The sequence below is a fragment of the Podarcis raffonei genome, chromosome 3, assembly GCF_027172205.1.
Source record: "Podarcis raffonei isolate rPodRaf1 chromosome 3, rPodRaf1.pri, whole genome shotgun sequence".
In the NCBI taxonomy this organism is placed as follows: Eukaryota; Metazoa; Chordata; class Lepidosauria; order Squamata; family Lacertidae; genus Podarcis; species Podarcis raffonei.
The window spans coordinates 70790161-70808143 of record NC_070604.1 but is presented as its reverse complement, the minus strand read 5'-3'; the positions used below and the strand labels follow the sequence as shown (position 1 = coordinate 70808143).

At 41.0% G+C, this 17983-nt stretch overlaps 1 protein-coding gene across 6 annotated transcripts in view; it reads right to left on the bottom strand.

Moving 5' to 3' along the window:
- LOC128410690 (palmitoyltransferase ZDHHC14) overlaps nt 1–4121 on the bottom strand; it is a 135989-nt gene extending 131868 nt beyond the window's left edge. For 5 of the 6 annotated variants that reach the window (XM_053382253.1, XM_053382256.1, XM_053382255.1 and 2 more), the window contains exon 1: nt 3868–4121. In XM_053382253.1, the coding sequence (XP_053238228.1) occupies nt 3868–4121 (254 nt within the window). The remainder of the gene's footprint in view (nt 1–3867) is intronic. The other variant, XM_053382257.1, reaches the window with a different exon arrangement.
- Between the last annotated feature and the right edge of the window lie 13862 nt (nt 4122–17983).

Here is a 17983-nt window from a genome sequence, read left to right as displayed (position 1 = left end):
ATTAAACCATAAAATGAAGAAGGCCATGGGAAACTGCATATGAGTCATTTTTGTGCCAGTTTTGTGTATTTCAATATACACAAGATTTCAACATTCCATATTCAAGCACTTCATGTAATAATAGCTCAAGATACTGATTCCTCATGCTGTTGCTAAGGGCAGAGCAAAAGACTATTGCTTCTGACTGAATCTTCTGGGACATACGCATTCTACTAGAGCACATGAGACAAAAAAAAACCTGCTTTAGAGCATTAGATTTCTCTCTGCAGAATAAGAATATGTTGTACATTGTGAGACAGATGCTTTGAGAGCCTTAAACTTAATAATACTAATTATTACATGTCCACAATTCTAAAGCATATCCACCATATCCTATCAAAAAGAACTCTAACATCTGCCTGGTATGCTATATGGCAATATATACCTCCTTGTAAGCCACTACAGTTGTACTTCGGGTTAAGAACTTAATTCGTTCTGTAGGTCCGTTCTTAACCTGAAACTGTTCTTAACCTGAGGTACCACTTTAGCTAATGGGGCCTCCTGCTGCTGCTGCCGCTGCCACGCAATTTCTTTTCTCATCCTGAAGCAAAGTTCTTAACCCGAGGTACTATTTCTGGGTTAGCAGAGTCTGTAACCTGAAGCGTCTATAACCTGAAGTGTCTGTAACCCGAGGTACCACTGTACAGCTATACATTTACACACAAATAGCGCTCAGGAGAATTTCCACCACATGCATGCACTTAATTACAGCTTCACAGCCTTTTGTATTTTGTATTAAAAATAAAGGGAAACACCTGCAGATTGTTTAATATTTAATATTATTTAATTAAATATTATGTAATAAAGTAAACCAATAACAGATTATGCCAGTGTTAAATGGTGTCTCTTATGAAAAATTAGCAGCATGCGCCTGCGTGTTTGTTGCAAAAAGTTCTTGATAACAGCAAGCAGAGTGTACAAATACACAAAAACCTATGGAGTCTTGCACAAGTATGTAGAATAGAAATGAGTTACTTACGTGATGTGTTTTGAGAAGATTTTAGATTCTAATATGCCTAATTCAAATTAAATTGCAGTTCAATAAATGACAGGCTATTAGGCTGATAAAAATAACTGCCAAACTTATGACATCAGATCAAAAGTAGAGCAACAGTGTCTGTATATAGGGCATTTGCAACAAATTGATTATCACATGATTATTGTCTCAAAACATGTTTTGTTCTTTAGCCATCAGGAAGAGGCAGAAATACCCAGAGCTGCTGTACCATTTTACTCTTATGCAGATTATTTGCAATCTACTTTACTTCTGATTAGCCTCTTTCAATACATGTCATACCCACTGACAGGTAAGGACAAGATCTAACATTTTGCTTTAGAACTTTTAAAGTGAGTCCTGAAATAGTATAATGTTTCCATGCATTAGCAAACTCTATGATGGATTCATGAAGATGTGAGTGGTTACTTAAAATTAGAGGATTTATTATTTTCCTAGTGAAATTTTCTCACTACTCAAGCAAGAATTGCTGTACTGAAAAAATCCATTAGGTGCACCTCTCTGAAAGGTGCCCATTAGGATACTTGATGAGACTAAAAAAGAAAAATAAAGATAATAAAGCAGGATGAATAAAATGCTTCCAGCAGGTGAAATTACTGGGCATGGTATCTATCCTCCTACTTTGTATGGAAACAATATGGTCTCCCAACAATAACACCCATTTACATGGACAAAAGCTTCCAGTGCTGTATCACTCATCATGTTTTAAATATGTAGGTACAAAAAACAAACACCAACCCCATCTATTTATGCAGATTTGCAGTTATGCTTCTCTAAGGAACTCTTTCAACTTCTACAAATCAAATATGATAACTTACCAAGTGTATATGAACAAGTATCTGGAGATCTAAGAAAGTCTAATTTCACCAAGAATCTCTTTCAGCCTGTATTTCATCTTTTGAATATCAGATCAGCATTTAGTTCAGTGGTTCCCAATTTCTCCTTGCCCGCTGCCACAGACAGCTTGAAAACTGCTGGTGGTCTTGACTACCGTACTTAATTATTTTTCTACATGCCATAGCAACTATAATGTTTTTAATGGTATTTTTATTGGTTCTTTCATTTCTAAAGTTATATCTTATTGTATTGTAATTTGCATTTCATAGAATTTGAATTGTTGTTCAATAAAATACAATATAAGAAATGAAAGAAACAATGAAGATACCACTAAAAATAAATATGAAATTTTAATGTGGACATGCCATGGACTAGCTGAATGGGGTTCACATATCACTGGCAGTCCATGGACCACAAAACCCCTTATCTAATTCATACTCATATAAACTAACCTGAAACAGAAGCTCTTTCTTTCAATGAAAAATGGATCATGTAAACACACCATGTCTTCAGTGGCTCGACCCAAAACCTGCTCTTGTGGAAAAAATCGTCCCCAAGCACAAAAAAATACTTTTAGCGCAATCATATGTGTTTATACTCAAAAGTAGGCTCCACTGTTTTCAGTGCATGGAAGAATGGATCACGACTCAGTTCAAAAAAACTTATCTGCTAAACAGATTATCAAATAACATTTCCCTCAGGATTCATAATTTACACAATTTCTCCATAGGATGCTAAACTGCACTGTACATTAAAAGGTCCACTTAATAACATAAGGAGGGTCTCCTGGATCAGGCCAACAGTTCATCTTGTCCAGCACCCAGTTCTCACAGTGGCAAACTAGATATGTATAGGAAGCCCAACTAGCCTTCCATGAGCATAACTTTAAGACACCACAGCATAACTAGGCATGAGCCACAGAGGAAGCAATAAAGGGTGTGTACACTAGTGCTCCTTGATCACTTTCATCACACAGGCTTATTGCACGTATCTCATATTTACACGCTACTTCTTGCTCAGTTACAGTTTTTTCCCTTTCTTTTTTTAAATACCAAACTCACATAGTTGCAAATACTAGATGCTGTGGGGTGAGGAGAAGACTTTAAAGCTAACAAAGACTAAGCAAAGTCAGAAGCAATATCCTTCACCTCTCAAACAGGGAAGTGAGTAAGGTATTTATGATGAACAGGTGGATTTATATTTTTTCTTTTTTTAAAGGAAGAATTGCCTAACAACAAAAAAGAAGGAAGTTTGAACAATAGCTGAGAAGAGGAATTTTGTGAAATGTCTAGTTAGCCTAATTATACAAAGTTTACCTTTTGGATGAGGTTTTAAAATTCATCTAACTAAACCAAGCAGCAGCATAATGAACAGACCATGCTACCAGATACAAACTGCAGTTCTACAGACTGCATCCACTGGCAGGCTAACAACTTGATACATACATACCTTTACACAGAGGACTTGATCAGAGAAAGAGGAAAACGTAGTTCACAGTTGGATGTACTGTAAATGTAAACACCTGGTTCCTTAACAACCTGTTGCAAAGTAATCTAAAAATCATTCAGCTAGACTCAATAAGGTTTTTAAAAATTTCTTTTAAAAATGCAAGTATGTTCAGCTTAGTACAAGCTGTGTGAAAAAATACAATCAAGTAATAGTTTTGAAAAATAAAAAGACAGGAATAACTAGTCTTCTCATTCATATGTAGCAGCCCAAGTTGCTGGACATAAGGAAAGAATGGCTGTTTTAAATATAGATGCAGTGGAAAATAGTAGCAATCTCAGCTTCAAGGTCTCAACATACTGTAAACATAACTATATCAGTCATGATATAGGTACAGCTCAATTATCCATGCCTACAGACTACAAACCATCTTTGGTAATTATAGAACAGAATGGAAATAGAAACCTTTTTCAAAAAGCTGTATCATTATGGAAAGGGGGAAAATAAATGAAAACTTTAACGCCACTTACTCAAATGCGAAGAACAGTCCACTGGTAACCAAAATAAGAACAAGGGTCAGGTAGAAGACTCCAGTCTGACGAGCCATCATGATCCTTCCATCACAGAAGAACTTGTTTCTTCCAGGGAAAACCTCCCATTTTCTCTTGGCAGTTGTTTTCTTTTTCTTATGAGGAGACTCCATGGGAGAAGAGGAGCTGTGAGTGCTGATCTGACTGTATTCACAGTCTTTCATGGGCCCTCCTCCACCACCTCCTGGAGTCATCAAGGGGGAATAAGGAGGGGAGTTACCCCCAAAACGCCTCTTGGGTAAGATGTTTCCTTGAAACCACTTTTAGTACTTTAGTTTATCAGGGCATTATACAACACCCAGTTAACTGTTCAGTGTCCAAAGCTGTCATTGCAGAAGTCATAAGTAGTCTATACTTTCTTCACAATGAAGTGACAGTTCAAAACAGTTCCTTAAAAGTATGTAATCATACAAGGAAATGGGAACTAGAAACAGCTAAAGTATAAATCAACTGTCGAAGAAATAGTGCTTTAAAAGGATTTTGAAGCATTGTTCCTTTTGTTTAACAAGCTGCTCAGTTTTTACATCAAATCCACATCCTTAAGCATGTCTTGGTTAAAAACGTTAAGAGTGTTTTGTAACCGAGTAGACTCCTTTCATATAAGTTTATTAAGATCCTTTATCAGATCATTTTACAAAAATTAAAATTCCTATTAATTGTTCCAAACACATATATCCAAATCCAAAACCAGCAGTTGAGAAACCATCCATAATATCCAATTTCCTCCTAGACTCTGTAAGCTGCCTGTATTTTTCTGGCCGTTGCTCTGAATGGCAACAAAAGACTATTAGTTCCTCTTTGCTCTCACTATAGAAAAGAAAGTTTTTGGAACATAACAGAAATGTGGTGGTCAATAGCCATTGCCAGGGGAAAAATAATACATGCCATTTTAAAAGCCAGCCTTCATTTCTATTTGCCAACAAATATCCAGTTCACCCTTAGTTTCTTCCAGAAAAAACAACAACTTGATTTCAGAGGAAAGAGATGCAAATAAAATGTTTATATTATAAATCCCTTCCGCTTTTCTTCCTTCCGTCGCTCTTATTGAGACTTCCAGGCTTTTATATAAGCAAATCAAGGAGTTGCTCTCTGAAACTCATTCCAGCTTCGATACAGGAATTAGTCAGTCAGATACTGAAGCCATCCAAGATTCGTCTCCCGTTCCAGAAGGTATCGGGCTGGCAGCCCACCCACCTACCCCGCTCCTTTCAAACTGTCGTCGGACCTAAATCTGTCCACGACCCCCTCACAACCCCAGAGCTGCCTTCCACTTGAACAGAGCCTGATGTCGAGAAAAAGAGCGGCGGGTGCTTCACTTTCCACCTCCTACTCTATCTGGGTTTATTTATCCCCAGCAGCCAGACCAAGCAGAAGCAGCTTCCTGGATCCCGCTTTTCATCGCCGGGAGCAGCGTGTGGGAGAGAAGCGACCCGAAAACAGCGCCCGGCGGCGGCGACAGCACCCGCTTCCCCCTCGCCTCCCGACATCCACGCGCCCCCGTTCAAAAGCGATGGAAGCTGTTGGCAAAGGCAGGCGAAAGGAGGGAGGGAAAGGAAGAGGGAGGCACGGTTATAAAATAGCCGCCCTCACACACGCTTCCCTCGGCGCCGTTTCTTCTTCTCCTCTTGCTGCTGAGGGGAACCAGGAGTCACTTCGTTTACACGGGTCAGAAGCAGCAGCAGCAGCAGCAGCAGCAGCAGCAGCAGGGAGATATTTCTTTCCCTTGAACCGTTCCTGGAAGAAGCCTCCTCGCCAGGGGAGGAGGTCGGGTTCACTGAGAGCCGCGGCAGAGCGAGCACCAGCCGCCAGAAGCCCCTCCTCGGGATTTGCTCTTCCGTCTCATGGCTGGAAGGCAGGGGGAACTCTGCCCGTTGAGCGTCCGCCTCGCGGGGCTCCCTCTCGGCCAGGGAAGGTCCTCCGGTCCCTTCGCCGGGCAAGGCGGGCAGCCTTTGTTCGCCTCGCTCCGTCTCCCCCGGGGAGCCCCTCGCTCCCTGCCTCGTCCTCCGCCGCCCACAAGCCACGCAGCAGCAGCGGCAGCGCGCCCAGGTCGCTTGCGGTCTCTCAGGGTCTCTCCCCGTCGCCTGCCAGCCCGCTTTCCTCTCGGCAGCCGGCGGCGATGCCTCCTCTCGCCAACCCCAAGCGGCGGCAGCGGGAACGGCCGGCTTGTGCTCCCGCTGCCCTTATTGTTTTCACTCTCTTCCTCCAACCTCCCCCCCGCGCCCTGCCAGGCTGGGTCCCGACTCCCGACCACGCGACGGCGCGAAAGCGGAGATTCCCCCGCCAGCCTCCAATCTTCTCCTGCCTCAAGAGGAAGAAGGCTCAAGGTCCATCTCCCGCCTCCCACCCTCTCCCACTCTCGAGCGCACGGCCTTCTGGGGAATGTAGTCCAATACCTTCCTTCCGCGTGTAACCAGACTACATAGATGTTAAAACAAAAACAGCTCTCATAAGGGGAAGTGAGGTTAGCCGAAGAGGGCAGGACTACAAGTCCCAGGGTCTCCCCCCTTTCCTCCCCTCTACGATTGTCTGCTGATGTAAATAATCGCGAGGGCGGTGAATTCTGAGCTGGGAACGGAAACGGAGAGAGTCCAGCAGCGGCAATTTAAAGAAAAAGGCGAGCGGGGTAGGAAACAGAGGAGCGGGGAGGAGTGTTTTTTAAAAAAATAAACAACTCATCTGGAATATGCATATTATAATGCTGTGTTACTATTAATGACGATATTGTAATAGGTATAAATATTATTATTTGCGTTCGCCTTCTGATAGACTAGCATTTAATATGTTAGTTGGGGTCCTGGGGAAAAAATGGTGTGTGTGTGTTAAATTATTGGGATTCCCCTCTCTTCCCGATAGCACAGTTGTAAATAACGTTTATGCACAATTTGCATTATATGCATAACGTTTATCCAAATAATCAGCAGTTCAGTAAGCAGTCCAATTGGGACCAGCCCACACAAGAGGCAAGGTGAGGTGACGGTCTCAGGTGGCAGAATCCACTAGGGCAGCAGATCCCGATGTCAATCTTTCTCTCCCCACCTTGTTCCTGATGTAGATATTCTGTGGTGGGGAGCATGGCACCATTTTGGAGTCCGCCTCAGGTGCTAAAATGTCTCTGGCCGGAACTGAGTCCAGTCCTATTTATAGTGCATGCAATAAACCTATGGTCTCAACAGCCCCCTGGAGGAATCTGCTTCTCTAGCTTTGAACCCAAGCAGTGCAGTGCATCTTCAGGGTATGTGGGAGGGCATGGGCAGGAAATTAATGTATGCCATGAGGTGTATATATTCTGGCCCTAATCACCCTTCTAATCCAGGATGCTATAAGAAAAGTGCTTTCTGATGGAGTCTTCTCCTTCCTCAGTGGACGCCCCTCCTCCTGCCCTAGGCTTACCACAAGCAGATGCACTACTGTGCTGGGTGGCTGCAAGGCACCCATCTCAGTAATTACCTATACAGTGGTACCTTGGTTTTTGAACAGCTTAGTTCACAAACAACTTGGAACCCGAATGCTGCAAAACCAGAAGTAGGTGTTCTGGTTTTTGCACTTTTTTCTGGAAGCCGAACATGCTCCATTTTGAGTCCCCCTATGTTTCCTGTTGTGCTGCTAATTTGTGTCCCCCATTCTAATTCAAGCCTTCCTTTTCCGATTGCAGTGTTCTAAGGTCATATTTGGAGCTTATATTTGGTGCTTTTGTTTTTGCTATTTATTTTGCGTTTTTTGTTTTGAGGGTTTTTCAATTAATTTGTTTTTGTGAGTGTGTGGATCCCAGTTCAGCTACTGATTGATTGACTGACTGATTGTATGACTGCGGAAATGGATAAAAGCCCCCCCCCATCCAAACAATGACTATTTTCAGTGCAGGTAAGGGGGGGGGAATTAATTTTTATCATCTACAATACTGTTTTATTTATTTTATAGTACGGTACATTGATTATTGCTTTCATTTTATGGATCAATGGTCTCGTTAGATAGTAAAATTCATGTTAACCTACTGCTTTAGGGGTTGTTTTTAAAAGTATGGAACGGATTAATCCATTTTGCATTACTTTCTATGGGAAAATGTGCCTTGGTTTTGGAACCCTTTGGTTTTGTAATGGACTTCCAGAGAACCAAGTTTGAGAACCAAGGTACCACTGTAATGCCCAGACATAGCATCACTATGGGGGCACTGCGTGTTATTTGAAACAGTGGCTTCCCAGCTGTCTGCTACTGCCACTTCATAAACCCAGGCCCTGGAAAGGGGCCAAGTGGGAGACTCATAGCAGGCATAAGCAGCCGTGGACCCTGCCAGGGTCACCCAGTGATGCCAGGTGCTGCTGCTGCCTGGCTTGCAGGGAGGGGATTTAATAGGATCAGAGGAAAAGCGCTTTCTCCAATCCTTATTAATTCCCTCTTCCCCAGCTGCAAAGCAGGAAAAGCCCCTAGCAACCTAAAACATCCCGGAATGGGTATGAAAATAAGTTAAGGGGATATTTACCAAGAGTTTCCTGTTCTTTGACCCCAGTTCCCTTCTTGCAACTATTCCATTCTGTACAGGCAAGGGAAGGTGGTAAAATATCCTCCTTTTCATCCTGTGCTGCAAAATTTAGTACTAGATTAGCACCTTCCTATTCAGTTAGCCCCCCCCCCGAACTAAATGTTTTGCAGCATGAGGGAATTCCATAAGATAAGATATCCAGCCTAAAGTAAAATCTTATGTGCTGTTTAAGTTCTAATTGAAAGGTTGCTTCTTATCACACCTGTGGTGTGGTTGCTGGCAGACAACGTAGGAACTTCCATGTGACTTCTATAGTGTATATAAGAGGTGTATCCTATGTATCAGCATTATTGCATAGAAAGTCTCCACACCAGTACTTAGGAACTCTACACCCGTGCAACAACTTCCTGCAGGCTGCTGATGTTGCCATGGAGATTTTCCATGTAAATAGCTCTGATCAGCAAACAGCTTCCCCATATGTTCGGGCAGCTCTGCATGGAGGCACCACAACCATAGAGTGTTGGTAACTCAAATATTAATAGTATTAATGAATTCTCTGTAGCTATTTAGTATTCTGTTGTTAGACCGCTCTGCTCCAAATTGCTGCCCCCACCCCATCCCACAAGCTGCTATTTTGTAAATAAGAAACAGCATTAGGTATGCAAATGCAGTTAATTCCTTTTGTCCACAAGACTATTATTTATAGTCTATACTTGTAGCTTATTTATCCTGGCTTCAACAGGACATGATACAGGATTTCAAACAAGCTGATCCCATACAATTCCATTTCAATGCAATTAACTGTGTGTCTAGGGTGGGCTCTCTATTTATATACCTGTTTGTTTTTAGGCCACCTTTTCAGAGTTTAGAGTTGCTGAAAAATAAAATAATCAGAAGCATTAAAACAAAACAAAAATAGTAGAAACAGTAAAAATAAAGACAGAAGACCTCAACAACTGCCCAACAAAATTCCTGAACAGCTAAAATAAGTCAACTGATTCAGTGCATAGGAGTGCATCCTCAGATGTATTTTTCTTACAAGCTTGGTGATAATCCTCTCCATCATATTCCTGAAATTTACTTTGCAGTGCTTTCCCTAACTTGATGCAAGCACAAATATTGTTCTTGTTGTTATTTAATGTTTATAAAACACCATAAATGCAAATGGGGTTTGTGTAGTTTACAGGGTTAAAAGACTGAGCTGTAAACCAGGTATTTCTACTTCTGCTGTAGATTCACTAGTTGGCCTTAGGCAAGTATGGTAACTACACCTCAGTCCTCTCTTTCAATATGTATTATGGAGGGTAATAAAACTGACTGCAACTTACTAGATAATGCAGGCGTCTCCAACCTTTCTGGGCCAGTGGATACATTGGAGTTTTGAGCTAGTGTTTGGGTGGCAAAGTTTTTTGGGCCAAGGTTGTTGAGATTTTTTTAGTTTTGCTCAAAGTTGCGGAGATATTTTTGCAAAATCTAAAAGAAAAAGAAGTTTTTGAGCTATTTTAAAGGAAATTCTATATAGACTCTGTTATTAAACGTGTGAAAATGACTGATCTCTTCTGTTCTCATCCACTGAGTCATATTCCTGGGCCTAAAGTGGTTCCAACAGCTGAAGATATTCCTGGGAGAGCTTATCTGCTAAAGGAAAAAAACACCTATGGAACTGAATCACTTATGTGATTCAGAACGACAATTTATGTCAAATGGTACTGAGGAAAGCTTGCCAGAATAGGGCAGGATTGCTATTATTTGCTATTAAATTATGTGGTGATAAAATTTATTGACTGGTGCTATAATATGGTTGACCTAGTCAGCAAATTCCTATTCACTCTTATCCACTTTGAAGTTCATCCAGAATCAACCGAGGAACACTGTCTCTCAGGAGTACAGAAAGATATGCTTAGGCGCTTTGATTTCATTTTAATAGAATAATAGACAGAGTTATAGAATGGAATCAATTCCTGTGACACCTGTAAGGCAAGAGAAACTAATTTCAATTGCTCCAAAAACTCAAATCTGTCCTTCCCTTTAGGCCCCATTTATCTAGCTGGTGTTACTCAGGAAGCTTTCATAGGAAAAGGGGGTTATGTCTCTCTCCTTCAGGTGCCTGTGTGTGCTCTGTGTTGCAGAACACAAGAGGTTTAAGACAATAAATATATAATAAGAAATCTGTATTGTATGATATGGTATTTGTGTACTATGGACAATCAGGTCTCAAGGTTGGGGATTCTGAGAATTATAGGGTGAAGAAGAGAGAGGGGAACAGTACAGTAATTTAGCATGGAGCTGGCAGAAAGGGAAAACATGGAAGCTATGGTAACTAACTCAGCCACTGAACTGTTTTTTTTAAGTGTAATTATAATCTGAGTGGTGTCATCATAATAAAGGATGGCAATTCACTGCATAATTTGTTTTGTGATTTTTGGAAACAATATGGCTCTCTGCAAATATGGGATCATTCTCACTTGGTTTGTCACGGTTCTTTTTAATATACTAATGTAGCACATTTTCGTTATATTGATTTTATTGCTGCAGTATTTCTGGAGGAAAGTATGTGAGAGGAAATATAAGGCAGCAATTTCAATTTGTAACTTTCATGGGGGACGACACATATTGTATGGAACATTAACTCCACACAAACTAATAGGGATTAAATAAAATATGCTTGTTTTCAACCCATAAATGTTTATGCGCCTTATTTTAAATGTGCATTTTTTTAAAAAAAACAACAACAACACAGAATCTTTTGATTTAGTTCAGATTGGTGATGGTGAAGTCATGGAAGTGATAAAAAATATTAATTAGATCTGGAAGCTACAACAACATATAGTGGACATCAAGTTGAGGAAGGCTGATATGGGGCAATTTTTCATATAAGCTCTTCTTATTCTACTACAGACCACCTGAGAATGAGAGACAAATATTTTACATATGACAATAAATATGCTTTGGGGCATAAAAGTGCAATATTATACTTTATCAGGCTATCATAAGCCTGTGAACTTTCCCACCTTCTTGCTTGGTCTTGGGAGTGACTTTGCTAACCAGTTTCATGAAATGACAGCTACTTGTACAGTACAGGGTGAGTGTTAAAAGAAGCCCCATGGAACATGTGTACTCTGTATCCACAGGGCTTCTTTTAAAGGACTCGCCCTATACTTTAAACCATTAAAAAATGTTTATATAATAAAAAATCTGTTGTGTAAGCAAAAACAAGCCATCAGTTTATCCCAGCAACTATTTAATACATCCTTTATCAAGAAGACCCTTTCTGCACAATCAAGATGAGTGCAAATTGTCTGTTTGACTTGTTTACCATACCGGCTTTTAAAGCAACCCTTTAGCATACAGTTAAAAGCACAAGAGGCTGTAATGGCTTAGCACCACCCAGTAAATTAATACAGTTTCAGTTACTTTAATTTCTGGGGCAGTCCAATTTCATGCTGCCATTGCAGCCGCTGGACCACAATGACAGATGGATCCAAAGGAGGTGGATTCAAGCATCATATTGGGGGAATCTTATTCCGGATTCTCCACCTCTGCACAATGGTGAATAAGATCCGGATGTAAGTGCTTGGATGTGCAGAAGGCAGAGGTTCTCTTACATTCTGCTCATTATATTTTTATACTAGCCAAAGGGAAGCCTTGTAAATTCACTAGCAAGCCTACACAAAGTTCCACTAGCCCACCTGGCCATGCATACCAATTGTAATAATGTGTGGCACATTGATGGCCTGAAAGAAGAAAAAGAGCCAGCTATATTTCAGTTTACATGTCTACAAAAAGTCATATAATTGTCTGATGGGAGGGCGCTCCATAAGGCAAATGCAACTTCTGCCTGGTTCACTGTAGCTTCACTTCTCGCATTGTAGGAACCAGCCAGAAGATCCTTGGAGCTGGACTTCAGTGCCTGGGCTGAATGATGCGGGTGGATATGCTCCTTTAGGTCTACCGTGCCGAGTCCATTTAGGGCTTTAAAGCTCAGCACCAACACTTTGAATTGTTCTCGGAAATGTACTGGGAGCCAATGTAGATCTTTCAGGACTGGAGTTATGTGGTCCCAGCAGCCGCTCCCACATGACTCATAAATAGCCATTTACTTTGTAATAGTTTTGTTGATCTGTCTCTCTTCACACTTGGGCAGTTTGCAGTGGAACAACATCATGTACTCAAAACCAACAAAGTAGTCCTGCCCATATCACTATAATAAATTTCCACAATTCAGGTCAGCATGAAACAGGAATAAATAGATATGGGTGGATCCACCAAGTTGTAATACAGCAAAGACTTATCAGCAAGTTGAGGCTGGTGCCTGTTTGCTAAAGGACAGGCATGCAAGTGAATACATTGGAGGTAATATATCATCTTGCAGAGCACAAGGCTTAAGGAATTGCATCAGAAATAATAAGAAAATTACCGGTATATGCAACCCCTCCTTAGAAAGAGGATTCACAATCTGCTTCACATTTATCTTAGCCCCTTGCTTTTATTGAGAGTCCCTGCCAAGGAGCCTTACGTGGACATTAAATTTGCATATATCTTGGGAATTCAGGCCATTCCAATAGTGCAGAAGACTTGCTGGCTATTAAACTCATTGCTGGCTATTAAACTCATTAAAAAGACTGTGTGTTATATAAACATCTGATTTAGCTTGCACCTTGTGAATTAAATTTCTCACGTGAAACCAAATGCTGCTAGAGATCTTATGTCAAGAAATTCAGAATAACATTATTCAGATCACACCATTAACTCATGCAGCAAGGGTCGTTTCATTAGATACAATGCCATCTACATAAACAAAGTAATATATCTCCAAACAAACTTGATGCTTTCTCAACAACAATAATTACAATCCAAGAATTACTAGGGGAAAAAGATGGATTCTGTATTCTCTAAAGTAGCTGAAGGAATTAATTTTATATTTGCTTTAAACATCAGAAAATAAAGCACATTCAGAGGATCTGAATTCTTTTGGCTCAGATATGGAGATTTGTATATAAGTTCTATGCAATAAGTCCCTCTGAAAGCAACCTATGTCGCAACAACATAGACTAGAGGCGCCAATCAACGGTTTGTGAACAAAATGTGCAGTTCATATTTGGTTTTGGGACTAAGGCAAGACTGTTCCTTGGCAGGCCCCCCAACTCCTGCATGATAGGTCTCTGGGAATTTATCCTGCAGTTGTGGAATACATTGCCAAAAAAGTTCCACATACGGCCAGCTGACACATGTTTCTACTTCACTTCACTGTGGTCCCACATACATCTGAGGATGTTTATATGGAGAATAGCAGCCAAACCAACTGTGTGAAATGTCCAATAGCAGCACAGGGACCAGGACACTGACTGACAATAAGGTTATCCACCCACATGAATAATTTGCAGGATCAAGGTCATTTAATTTAAAAAGTGGATTAACAACCATAGTGATTGAAAAGCCTCTCTCCATACAAGTAGTTTAGCAAGGGCAGCAACAGCTGTCAGGCTTTTGTAGCACAGTGCAGCCAATGTACCTCACTACCATTCTGGAAAGATCACTTCTCCAGAATATGATGTAATAGCTAATGGCTACAGTCCTAAATGCATTTGAGCTGGCAGTCCTTGGCTGATTTCGATACAACTCTGCTGGTAATGAATCTGTGTAGGAGCTGCAGCTTCTTTTGGCAGGTTCTATAAAGAAGTTATCAAAGCATGTTTTATGATGACACTTAGATTGAAATTTGATGTTTTAGCTCTGATCCTCAGAGCACTCTGCTAGTTTAAGCTCTCTGAATTTTAGCAACCCATCACCAACCTGAGGCTAGACCAGTCCACAGAAGAGGCTCCTTTTCCTGGACATGACCGTACAACTACATAACGGCTATAGAATTAAAACCATTTTACACAGAAAATCAACTGACTGCTACACATACTTGAACACCAGAAAATTCATTGTCTATAGCCAATCCCTACATTACAAACACATCTGTTCATACTCTTTGGACAGAGACTAACAATATTTTTTATTAGGCACTCCTTAAACTACAATACCCACCCAACACAGTGAAAAAACAGGTCAACAAGGTCAGAGTACAGTAGTACTCAAGAACAATGTACTACAGGGCAGACCTAGTAGAGAAAACCATAGCATACCACTTGTTGTCACTTCCAAGTTTCCAGCTGAAGCCAAATTTATCATCAGTGATGTACACACAGCCTATGCTGTAGAATTACACTTCTCTCTCACAGGTCTTGGGTGGTAGGCCTGTACTTGCTTACAGCCAGCCCCCCTCAAACAATCTACTTATCAGCAAAAAGTGACCATACAACAGAGATATGAACACAGGATATAGTCCCCTGTGTCACACTATGTTGCTGGTTCTTTACCCATGTCTACTCTGGTAACACAGTTACAAGCAGGCCCATGCTGAATGGGGGTGTGTGAAGTTGGGTACACTTGCTCCAGACCTTGGAGGGCTAAGCTGGCCGGGGCCCCCACAGGGACCTGCTGATCTTACACTGTCATGCCAATAATTCCCCATGGCTCTCAGTTGACTGGGAACTGGGAACCCTTGCCCTGCGCCTCAGACAAGCAATGCATGGGTCTGGTGCTGGGTTCTACAGGTGGTGACCATATATAGGCATCCAATTAATGCGCGACCACCAACGTACGGGTTCTTTTGGACCCAGAAGAGGGCAGAATAGGGGCAGAAAGGGCTTATGCATGCTCTGCCAATGTGCGTGGGGGCCAAGAACGGAACCCCCTCACAAAATGGTCGCCGCCTGTAATAATGGCACCCACACCAATTGTTTATTTATTTATTTGCCTTCCAATGCCATCAGAGTTCTGCTTTGGGAAGGATCAGTCACTTTATCAGAGGTGCTTGCTAATATAGCAATTGGTGATGCACTTACAATAACATACTATGTCAGAAGCAGCCCTGTGTGGCATGTGATTGTAGCTAAACAGTTTGATGCGTTGTGAAGTGCTTGACCGTAGTATTTCTGTGATATGCTTGGAGGCATCATGGAAGTGTGGGGTGGAGAAGTAATAAACACACAAATGTCTTCATTTAGGCAAACTGATATATAATGTCTCCCTTAACTATAAACGGGTGATTATCAGCCACCAGACGTACTCAAGAGTAGATCATTAAAATCAATGAAATTAAGTGTGGAAGGTTGTAGCTCAGTGTGAGAGCATCTGCCTTGCATGCAGAATGTTCCAGGTTCCATCTGTGACATGGACTGGGATAAACTCCTGCCTGAAACCTTGGAGAACTGCACCAACTGGTTTGCCTCAGTATGGTAGCTTCCTGTGTTCCATTCAATGGGTCTACTCTGATGTTGGGTATCACCTGATTTATCTGTGCTTGTGTACATCATCATCCTCATCATTATTATTATTATCACCAGCCACAAGAGAAGATGAGTAAGGTCTTCATGTATATGTAAAAGCTACAGGATGAACTCATCTGTCATCAACACATTAGTGCAGGGGCCTTATCATTTAATTGAGTGAAGCATTGTGTTATTTATGATGCTATAAAATCAGTGATCAATGCCAGAGTGAAACGTTTACTAGAATCTTTAGGCCAGGAAAACAGGAAAGGTTCTGGGAAGCGAAAGATAGGCTCACTGAAAAAAAGGCAAGTTTACACGGTGGCTTCTGCATAAGAAAAGATAAGGCTGATGGAAAGGAATACTGCATAATTTATTTACTTATACATTTTAATTCAATAATTTCTAGGCTGCTTCACACCCCAAAGGCTCCTGCTGAATAACAATAAGTTAGAGATGTATACATAAAATGTCCAATTAAAATTAGGTATATAAAACTTAAGTACTAAATTCTTCCTTTTGAGTCTAGACTGAATAATATGCTTTACATGGGGCTCCTTTTGATCACAGTTTGGAAGCTTAACCCCAACTGTGAAAAGCCAGCACAGGGAAATAACTCTTACAACTCTTCTGAAAGTTGTTGATTCAGGAAAATTTCCAGGGGAAAGCCTTCTACAATGAAGTAAAGCCATGGATAACATATGCCTGTCTTTAATTCCTATCCAGACTTGGTGCGCAGATGTGAAGCTCGAGAGGCTGGTTTGTCGCTATTGAGGAGCATGGTGAGAAAACCTCAAGAGGTTATATCTCACTGGTCTGGCCTCTGAATCTGGTCTCAGCACTCTGCAAGTGTGCCATTGAAGAAGAACTCAGCTTCTGTACTGACAAAAGAAGAGGCTTTAGTCTGATTCCAGTCAGTATTGAAGCAGATCAGGCTGGAGAAGCAGGGGTAGTGAGCTCTGCAGCCTGATATAATTGTCCACAGAGGGGGGGGGGACTTTTTCTGGTGGCTAGCTTGTTGTAGTCATGAAGGGAGTGGAATTAGACAGGGGAAAGGGACAGTTTGTCAGGGTACAGCATAGAAGCTATTCTATTTATTTAAACAATTCATATACTGATTATCATATCTAAAGAGTATGTATGAGAGAATGTGGTGTGTATTCTGGGTGAGTATGTGTATGTATGAAAGTTAGTGACAGAAAATCAGGTATGTATGTCATGTATATGTGTATGTTTTGGCCCCATCTACTGTTGCTTGTTGGACCCAACCACTGTTGGTATGCAAAGCCCCAGCCACTTTTCTCCAAGGGAATGTAACTCTTGGGGGAAATGTTTGCTTAGGCTATTCCTGTAAAGAGGCAGGCTGATTTGTTCTGCCTTAGTTAAAGGCACATACTCTGTTTATATACTAACTAGATTACTGTAATGAGCTCTAAGTGGGGCTGCCTTTAAAAGTTGTTCAGCAAGAATGCTTGTAGGAGCTAAATGATCAGAATGTATGATACCTATTCTGTACCATTTACATTGGCTGGGTCCTGATCTTGGTCTTTAAGGCACCCTAAGTTGTTTGGAACCATGTTATCCAAAATTCATCCTGCTCCTTTATTAGCTTGCCCAAGATTTGTGATTGGCCTTGGAGGCTCTGCTCTCTGGCCCATCAATAGGAGAGGTTTGGCTAGCAGGTACCAAAGATAGCGGCACTATGCTTATAAAATGTGAATCCCCAGAAAGTATGCATGGTCCAATTTTAGTCATTTAAAAAATACTCTCATGTTTATTTTGATCAGCATTTTATTATTACCTGCCATGGGTCTTTTGTTCTGTTTTTTTTATGACTTATGTTTTAAAACTGTTGCTTCTATATATAATTTATTTATGCTTCCTTGTTCTAAAAGATGCAATATAAATCTTCTAGTAAAGAAATATATGGTACTTTCAAATATTAAAACCGCACAGCTACAAAGGAATTTTAAATTTGACAAATCTTGCTAAACAGCTCTTGTGAAAACCACACTGTTACAATAAAAAAAATCAGTTCAGAAGAGTCAGGGGCCAGCTCGAAGTCTGAAGGGTCCTCAAGAAAGTGCCATTTAATAGCCTTTGGTGGGCCTATCTGGCTGTAACAGCGGTGGCCAGAAGCAATGTCAACCCCAGGAAGCACCATCTGATTTTCACACAATACCTTGGAACGAGTACCAAAGAATACTTGCCCCAAACCTGGATCTTGACCTCCAAGAATTCTCCTTTCTATATACCTATT